Source organism: Ranitomeya imitator, chromosome 9, assembly GCF_032444005.1.
Source record: "Ranitomeya imitator isolate aRanImi1 chromosome 9, aRanImi1.pri, whole genome shotgun sequence".
Lineage (NCBI taxonomy): Eukaryota > Metazoa > Chordata > Amphibia > Anura > Dendrobatidae > Ranitomeya > Ranitomeya imitator.
This window is the reverse complement of record NC_091290.1, coordinates 12,892,509-12,902,332: the sequence shown is the minus strand read 5'-3', so window position 1 is coordinate 12,902,332 and position 9,824 is coordinate 12,892,509. Positions and strand designations below refer to the sequence as shown.

Here is a 9,824-nt window from a genome sequence, read left to right as displayed (position 1 = left end):
CCACTCCAGCATTTTTCTATTTTACAGCTGGAGTGGCGCCTTATAATCTACCGACTGTATGATACTCGCCTTCTTTTTGGGTTTTTAATGCATAAAATAAGCAGCGTTTTAAAGTCCCAGCATAACGAATGTAATTTCCAAAATGAAATCCAGACGTTGCGTTTTTTTTTCTCTTTATTCTTGCGTTTTAACACAACGCATCAACTCATTTTTCAAATCTGCGGCGTCCATTCCTTTGAATGAACACGAAAAAAAATGCGCCAAAAATGCCCGATAAGCACACTTATCATACACTTATCAATCCGCTGCAAATACTCAGCATGTATCAGGTGTAGCAAAATTCAGTGTTTTTTTCATAATCCGATTTATTTTGGCATTTTGGTCTTTGGCGTCTTAACAGCGACTTTTGCTCTGATTGTGAACTCTGGAATTTTCCTTTTTTATCCGATTCTGAGTCCAATTTCCCCGAATCGTTCACCTGATCGGGGCCATTGATTATAATAAGGTCAGGGTGAAGTCCGTGTCATGGCGAGTTGTCTGAGCGGACCCTGCAGTCGGATGCGAGCACAGGAGCGTGCGCTCTATTATTTTATATGCAATTTGTGAACATTTCTGGTGTCTGAATGACATTTTGTTTCTCTTTAGATTTTCTTGCCAAACCACAAACCCGGCTTTCAATGTGAGAGGGGGGGTGAAGTCTCTGTCGGCCAGGACTGGAATGTACAAACTTTGCACCGGGATCTAAATGGGATTCCTTGAACTTCCATCAGAAACCTGAAGTTCTGTAAAATCAAGTAAGTTCGTCCCCTCCCCCTGGGAAAATATGAATATTTCACTCACTGATTACAATGTGACATCTGTGATGTTTGGAATAATTGTTTTAGTTTTCCCCAGGAGCATCGGATTAAAAAAAAAAATATCAAAAATCAACATTTTTTTTAATAAACTTTTTATATGGCCAATCAGACTTGTAACAAAGTATTGAAGCAGCCGGAGCTCTGTGCCAAAATCTGGGGCTCAAGCTGCTTGGATTTAATTTCAGGGCTGCTCCTCCCCTAAAAAGCTCTGTGATTGGCTGCAGCCTTAGAGAAATTAGCATACGGACTGATCACTGTGTGTCAGGCAGTCAGTTGAAAGTTTGCAGAAAGCTTCTCCTTCGGAGAAGAAAGGATCCCCTCCGCTCTGTTCTGCTTGGGATTTTTTGTTTTTCCTAAATTTCTTTTACGACGTGCAGAAATCTGCTCTCCAGAAACCTTCAACACAATCCATGGACTTTTAGGAGACTTGGATAATATTCCTCGAATGTTCACATTTCTTTGGGACATGGAAAAGAAAGCATCAGCCCTTCACCGCTACCTTCAGGAGACCGATATGCGTCACTTAAGGTGTCACACTATGGAAAAGTTTCATTAACGTTAAGGATTTCTGACGGAGCTTTTCTCTTTTTTTTTTTTGGATTCTCATTCACCGTTCCAATGGCCGGAATATATAGCTCTACCCTGAAGACCTTGGAGGACCTTACATTGGACTCCGGGTATGGGGCTGAGGATTCCTGCCGGTCTCTCAGCCTCTCATCTTCAAAATCCAACTCCCAACCGTTGGCGTCTTCTCAACACCGTGGGAATTGGTGGTATTACTCGGGGTCCATGAACAGTCGGAATAGCAGCTGGGACACTATGAATTCAGCTCTTACCGAGGATCCTGATGTGGTGGATATGTTCTCCAGGTGCCACCGGCTACCTGATCTAGAGGACTTTCCGTGGACGGATGAGGACATCGGAAAGCTGCTCAGAACTGGTAAAGGGGATGGGGGTATTAAGTGGGAATTCTCCCAAGATGCTATAAGGAGAATGTCGCTTTTGCTGAGGAGACCTCTCATACGGATATCAAGGGAAGCTCAACGCTTGAGCGTCCTTCACGCCAAGTGCACGCGTTATGAGATCCAGAGCGCCATGAAACTTATTCTAAGTTGGGCATTGTCCCAGAGCTGCACATTGGCCACTGTTCGGGCTCTGTCCCTCTACAGCATGAGCGCTGGTGATGGACTACGACAAGGGAAATCCGCTCGTTGTGGTCTTTCCATGTCAGTGGGAAGATTCTTCCGGTGGATGGTGGACACTAGAATATCGGTGCGGATCCATGAATATGCAGCTATTTGCTTGACGGCTTGCATGGAGAACTTGTTGGAGGAGATCCGAAACCGTGTTCTTGCCAGTCAAGGGACGGATGGGGCAGAAATATCTCTTGATGCCCTGGAAATGGCAATCAACAATGACGCTGAACTCTGGGGGGTCCTGCAGCCCTATGAACACTTAATCTGTGGGAAGAATGCCAATGGTAAGACGCAATCTAAATCTTATCTAATCATCATATTTGGTGCCAAAATAAGTGCACCAGGGCTCACAATTGAGATTTGGTCCTGTTATCTATGGCTAATTACTTATGGAGCCTCTAGGGAGAATGTCTTCTATTTTTGGTGGTGTTTGGAGCACCTTTTGTCGAGTCGTGATTGACAGCTACAAGCTTGTGTTCTCCGTGCAGACACTTGTACAAGCTGTGTCTGCCGGCGTGAGATGTTTGGATAACAGTGGGACATGTGTATACGGAGAGGTGGAGATATGTCATTCATAGCGCTTGCTCCACACTACTATCTTACCCAGTTTCTCCTCTAACCACGGCCAGTTCTTGTATTAGTCGGACCTAAATTCTGTTATTGCGTAGCACATGGACTGGGTGAGCAGAAGGATACTCTAATATGGTGGTCTGAAAGTCCAGTCTACAGTTGGCCATGCACATCAGATGAGTGTTCGACCAATCCTGCTGATTAGTAAGTCCAGTCTACAGGTGACCATGCACATCAGATGAGTGTAGGACCAATCCTGCTGATTAGTAAGTCCAGTCTACAGGTGGCCATGCACATCAGATGAGTGTAGGACCAATCCTGCTGATTAGTAAGTCCAGTCTACAGGTGGCCATGCACATCAGATGAGTGTAGGACGAATCCTGCTGATTAGTAAGTCCAGTCTACAAGTGGCCATGCACATCAGATGAGTGTAGGACGAATCCTGCTGATTAGTAAGTCCAGTCTACAGGTGGTCATGCACATCAGATGAGTGTAGGACCAATCCTGCTGATTAGTAAGTCCAGTCTACAAGTGGCCATGCACATCAGATGAGTGTAGGACGAATCCTGCTGATTAGTAAGTCCAGTCTACAGGTGGTCATGCACATCAGATGAGTGTAGGACCAGTCCTACTGATTATGACATGACCAACATTCCCTCGACAGCAGATGTCCAGAAAGAAAAAGAATGGGGCTTCTTGATTTCAACATGCCCAATCCCTTTATTTTCATGCCGCTGAAGGTATTTTCCTCTTGGCCGAGCATACATGGGGGAGTGGTAAAGAGTAGCTGTCTGTCCGCAAAGCAAGCTCTTGTCCATCAGCCATCAACTTGGGCGTCTTGAGCTTGCAGATACTTGGTAGATGCTACATGGTGGGGACAAACCTGACAGGTGATTTAGGTTCTCAGCGTGGCTACATCACATCCCTGTCCTCAAGTGCCACATTGGGCCATGGGTACACCACTTTGGTGGTTAGCATCATGGCCCATCTGAGGTTTCTCTGTAGACCTCCGAATAAAAGGAAGGTTTCTAAAGCTGGCCATATGCATTAGAAGGCAATCAGATAAAAGCTTGCTTGGTTGACCGCTATATTTCCCAACTTCCCCCAAGCACAACGTCTTGGCCTAGAGTGGACGTGAACATGGGGAGATGTTTTGACCGCTGGAAGATCTTTCACTTCCCAGAACGTTCCTCATTTCTGCCCACAAAGATCACATAATCTCTCAGATATTTTGAAGCTGGCAGGTTGGGTTGACATTCATCCATGTCTGGTTTCCCATCCAGAGTGACAGCTATCGCCCCATAAACATAACGAAGAAGAGCGCGACTTCTCCAAGGAAAAAAAGATAATAAAATTCCCTGAATTTTGTTAGCCACTTGTACAAATTAGATCTTTTGTTTTTCGTCCAAACAGGGCCATATGGAGTTCCATTGATACTACAATGTATATGGTGGGGGGATGACTGTGTTCCTTTTGGATCTTTTGGATCCCTGTGAGATAAGCGGCATCAGGTCAGAATTTCAGATAATAAAATGAATTTTCAGCTCATTCATATATAAGCTGATCCTAAAGAAGGACCCACAATTGGCTGTAATCTGATTCAGTTCCCCTACAGCGCCTCCGCAGGGGAGTTGAAGTATCACTGTAATGACTGGATGTGCTGGGTCCTCCGGGGTGGCAGATTTCTTTCTAGCTGGCTTGCGTTCATCTATCATCTTATCATCTTTGAACTTCTTAAAAAAATATATCTGGAAACAGTTTGGGGATGCCCTAAACCAGAAAAACATAGTTGCTTTCTCCCACAAACAGCGCCACCCCTGTCTACATCCTTAGTCTGGTACTGCGGATCAGCTCCATTGAAGCAAATGGTTCAGAGCTGCATTACCAAATACAACCTGTTGACAGACGCGGAGCTGTTTTCGGAATAAAACAACCATGTTTTCTAGTCCTGGACAATCCCTTTAAGCCATGCAACTTTTCCATGGTACAATGCTGTATAATGGGTGACAGCCGCTCTCTAACTTGCCACTTGGACCAATTGAGTTCCAATGGATGGAAACTCCAGGAAAAGTTGGAGAAAAGTTTTTTTGTTTTTTTTGGTCGGCTGGTTCCTTCCTTTGTGTATTATATCCAAGCAGCTATTGGGCCCCTTCACATGTCCATGTTTCATGGATACCACACGCACCCACTATAATCTATGGTGCTGCACACATGTCCATGTGTTTACAAAGCCCGTGTGACGTGCAAACCACAAGGAGACATGTCCAGATTTTACCAGCAGCACCTGATGACGTGTCTATGGGCCCGTATAAAACACGTACAGCACATGGATTCCATCCGTTTCATCCCTGTGCTGTACATGTTGAATATTGCAAAGTATAGGAGAAGCTTTGGAACGGATTTTTCTTAAGCCATTCCGGGGAAAAAGGAGGGAACACTGATGATGCACTGATCGTACACTGATGGCGCACTGATGATGCACTGATGGCACGCTGATGATGCACTGATGGCACGCTGATGATGCACTGAGGTGAGGGCACGCTGATGATGCACTGATGGCACACTGATTGCACACTAATGATACACTGATGGCACACTGCACTGATGGCACACTGCACTGATGGTACACTGATGATGCACTGATGGTACACTGATGGCACACTGATGCACTGATGGCACACTGGTGTACTGATGATACACTGATGGCACACTGGTGATACACTGATGGTACACTGATGCACTGATGGCACACTGATGCACTGAGGGCACGCTGATGATGCACTGATGGCACACTGGTGCACTGATGATACATTGATGGCACACTGATGGCACACTGGTGTACTGATGATACACTGATGGCACACTGGTGATACACTGATGGTACACTGATGCACTGATGGCACACTGATGCACTGAGGGCACGCTGATGATGCACTGATGGCACACTGGTGCACTGATGATACATTGATGGCACACTGATGGCACACTGGTGCACTGATGATACACTGATGGCACACTGGTGTACTGATGATACACTGATGGCGCACTGATGGTGCACTGATGCACTGACGGTACACTGGCACACTGATGGTACACTGGCACACTGATGCCCTAATGGCACACTGATGATGCACTGATGATACACTGTTGGCACTCTAATGATACACTGTTGGCACTCTAATAATACACTGTTGGCACTCTAATAATACACTGATGGCACACTGATGATACACTGATCCACTGGTGATACACTGATGGCACACTGATGGTGCACTGGCACACTGATGATGCACTGATGGCACACTGATGGTGCACTGATGGTGCACTGATGGCACACTGGCACTGATGATACACTGTTGGCACTCTAATGATACACTGTTGGCACTCTAATAATACACTGTTGGCACTCTAATAATACACTGATGGCACACTGGTGATACACTGATCCACTGGTGATACACTGATGGCACACTGATGGTGCACTGGCACACTGATGATGCACTGATGGCACACTGATGGTACACTGATGGTGCACTGATGGCACACTGGCACTGATGATACACTGTTGGCACTCTAATGATACACTGTTGGCACTCTAATAATACACTGGCACTCTAATAATACACTGATGGCACACTGGTGATACACTGATCCACTGGTGATACACTGATGGCACACTGATGGTGCACTGGCACACTGATGATGCACTGATGGCACACTGATGATACAATGATGGCACACTGATATACTGATGGCACTGATAATAATAATAATCTTTATTTTTTATATAGCGCTAACATATTCCACAGCGCTTTACAGGTTGCATACATTATCATCACTGTCCCCGTTGGGGCTCACAATCTAAATTCCCTATCAGTATGTCTTTGGAATGTGGGAGGAAACCGGAGAACCCGGAGGAAACCCACGCAAACACGGAGAGAACATACAAGCTCTTTGCAGATGTTGTCAGGTTTGAACCCAGGACTCCAGCGCTGCAGTGCTAACCACTGAGCCACTGTGCCGCCCGCTGATGATCCTCCGATGGCACAATGATTTCACACTGATGATACACTGATGGAACACTGATCCAAATACTGATGACACCTATACCATTTTTTCCAGTATCGGTATTATACAGACGTGTGAAAATGTCCTTATTGGACGTCTCCCACAATCACCTCCAGACTGCCAATCAAAACCGATAAATCATGTGTCTGGCGTTTACCCTGTACACAAGCGCAGATTATAATAGACTGTAATTAATTATGCGCCTTGCATCTTAATATAGAGCCCTCCCCCCACCTATAAATGTTGCTATCTCTGTTCCCAGATGCATTGAATATTGATATATGCAAATATGGCGGCCTGATCAGGAGCGAGGTGACACAGGAGACATTTACTAAACAGCGGGGTGCATTGTGTGACATATGGGGCCTGCAGTATCTCCTCTGCCGGCGCCGCTCCGGCCCTTTGTAATGCCCATCGGTTTGCATATGTTATCTGTAGACTAATAAGGAAGCCGCTGGCACCGCCGAGCACTGGTTGGTGGCTTCTTATTTTCACCCTTATTTTCTGCAATATTTTCTTGTCCTTTGGTCCGAAGTTCCCTCGACCCCGTTGGAGACACTGCCATATTTTGCTTTTACGTTTTTTGCTCGTGTCATATTTTTTGTTTATTTTTCTATTGACAGCGCTTTTTTTATGTTTTTTTTTTTTTGCTGGATTATTTATAGTTTTGAATGATCCTATTAACTTTCCCATATAATGTCCTGAAAAAAGAAGAAAAGAAAAAAAAATCTTCCAAGTGCAATGAAAAAAAAAAAAATGTGAATGTGAACATGGCCTATAGATACATCCACATGGGACAGATTTTCCGAGGATTTTGCCGCAAGTTGCTGATAAAATCCAGAAAAAAATCTGCTGCAAAATCTGCATGGTTTTATACTTTTTGTGTGAACATGTCCTAAATAGCTGTAGAAACTTGGAGTCGTGTAAAGCCTGTATCAGAAAACTGCATAAATAGCGCTTCCCCAATGTAAGGTTGTTGTCACTGTTCTTAGCTGCAGCGTCCGGTAATTTCGTATAGACCCGTCGTAGCGTCGAGAGCGCTCAGATGTACCAATACTCCCAGTAAGAGAACAATGCAATGGTGGCTCGTTAACAATGGAGAAGACGAGTTGGGGCACGATCCCCTTCTTCTACAGGACCCCCCTGCAGACATTTCATGGCGGGCATACACCTGTATAAACAAACGTGTAGGTTTAGTTGCAGTTTGTGGATGAGGCTCCAGGGTCCTCGCATCTCGGCGATGTCGCTCTGGGGTACAGAAGTGCACAGCGCACAACTTTAGGTTATTGTTAGGTGGGAAGTAACCAGACCTATGATGTATAACGTAAACCTATAAATGTATAACCTGGGCAAAACTACAGCGCTTGACCTCAATTATCAGACTGTTAGCCGCCGAATCCCCAGTATGGCTCCTCTCTGCCGGTCTTTTGCTCTGCACAGGACAGTATTTCCAGAGCTGCCCATGAAGGGGGCTGGCTGACTGCTCATTCAGTATCTAAGCCAGCCCCATCCTACTCTCCTTTATCTATGTGTCGCCTGTGATAGACAAGGGGGCAGGCTGACTGCTCATTCAGTATCTAAGCCGGTCTCCCTCCTATACTCCTTCATCCAAGAGGGCTGGTTGTCTCCTCATTTCAATAGCTAAGCCAGCCCCCTACTCTCTTTTATCCATGCATCAACTGTGATTGACAAGGGGGCAGGCTGACTGCTCATTCAGTATCTAAACCGGCTCCCTCCTATACTCCTTTATCCAAGTGGGCTGGCTGTCTCATTTCAATAGCTAAGCCAGCCCCCCCTACTTTCCTTTTATCCATTCATCAGCTGTGATTGACAAGGGGGCAGGCTGACTGCTCATTCAGTATCTAAGCCAGTCTCCCTCCTATACTCCTTCATCCAAGAGGGCTGGTTGTCTCCTCATTATAATAGCTAAGCCAGCCCCCCTGCTCTTCTTTTTTCATGTGTCGGCCGTGATAGGCAAGGGGGCTGGCTGACCGCTCATTCAGTATGTAAGCCGGCCCCCTCCTACTCACCTTTATCCAAGGGGCTGTCTGTCTCCTCATTTCAATCGCTAAGCCAGCCCCCTCCTACCCTCTTTTATCCATGCATCAGCTGTGACAGACAAGGGGACCAGCAGACTCCTCATTGCAATAGCTAAGCCAGCCCCCTCCTACCCTCTTCCATCCATGCACTGGCTGTGATAGTGAAGGGGGCTGGCTTAGATGTTAAAAAAAAGTCTTCTCTCCCGACAGAAGAAACTCTGGCTTATTTTGAGCTCAGAACAACAAAGATAGAGGGCACCTGGACATTGGGGGACACGGTGTAATTTATGAGTTGAGCTGGAGTACCCCTTTACATAAGAATGCACCAGTAGGGCCCTCGTTGGTCACTTGGACAGCACACATGTAAGACCCTGAGCATTGACATTGGCAGCTCGCTCTTATGTTAGCACGTTCTCTTCTTACATGTTTGTTTTGCAGATTTTTCCTCTTTTCCTCCTGCACACGGTGTAGAGTCCTGAAGTCGCCTCTGGTCCTTTTTAATTCTTCACGTCGGCTTCCACTGTTGGTTACGCCGGGTCTTCAATCCAGATGTTTAAAACCCCAGCAGGGCGTTGTCTGAACAGTTTCCAAAATCCGATTTGAAATATACGAAAGCAATTAGTCCTTTCTTAAAGTACAAATGAACTTTGGAGCTTAAACTGCACTCTGATCCTTGGGATCCGGTAAAGAAAGAGACCAGTTATTACTGACGTGCACATTATTATTATTATTATTATTATTATTATTTTTATTATTATTTTTATTACTATTAGTGTTTTATCTTTTTTTATCTGCTTCAATTGAATCTACAGAAACAACGTACCATGATTAATCATTAACTGCAGTAAAATATTAAATCGGCTGAAAAATGGTCCAGTTTTTTCAGCACTGAAAATACTAGACGAAAGTAATAAGGGACATAAAAGAAACTATGGGTGGACTATTGATTTTCGGGATGAGAACCTAATTTGGAAATGCAGGCTCCTAATGAAATCAGACAGGAGCCATGTCCAAAATCTACCCAGTAAAAGGGAAGTGATAACCACTCGCCCCATTGTGGCTTCCCAGCCACAGAGAAGGACCCGTATTTTTCG

General features: G+C 45.3%; 1 protein-coding gene across 1 annotated transcript in view; it reads left to right on the top strand.

The window, feature by feature from the left end:
- The first annotated feature begins 1,115 nt into the window (after positions 1-1,115).
- The window catches only part of ABTB2 (ankyrin repeat and BTB domain containing 2), a 105,325-nt gene continuing 96,616 nt past the window's right edge, over positions 1,116-9,824 (top strand). The window contains exon 1 of the mRNA XM_069739286.1: positions 1,116-2,337. Within this exon, the coding sequence (XP_069595387.1) occupies positions 1,476-2,337 (862 nt within the window). The 5' untranslated portion in view covers positions 1,116-1,475. The remainder of the gene's footprint in view (positions 2,338-9,824) is intronic.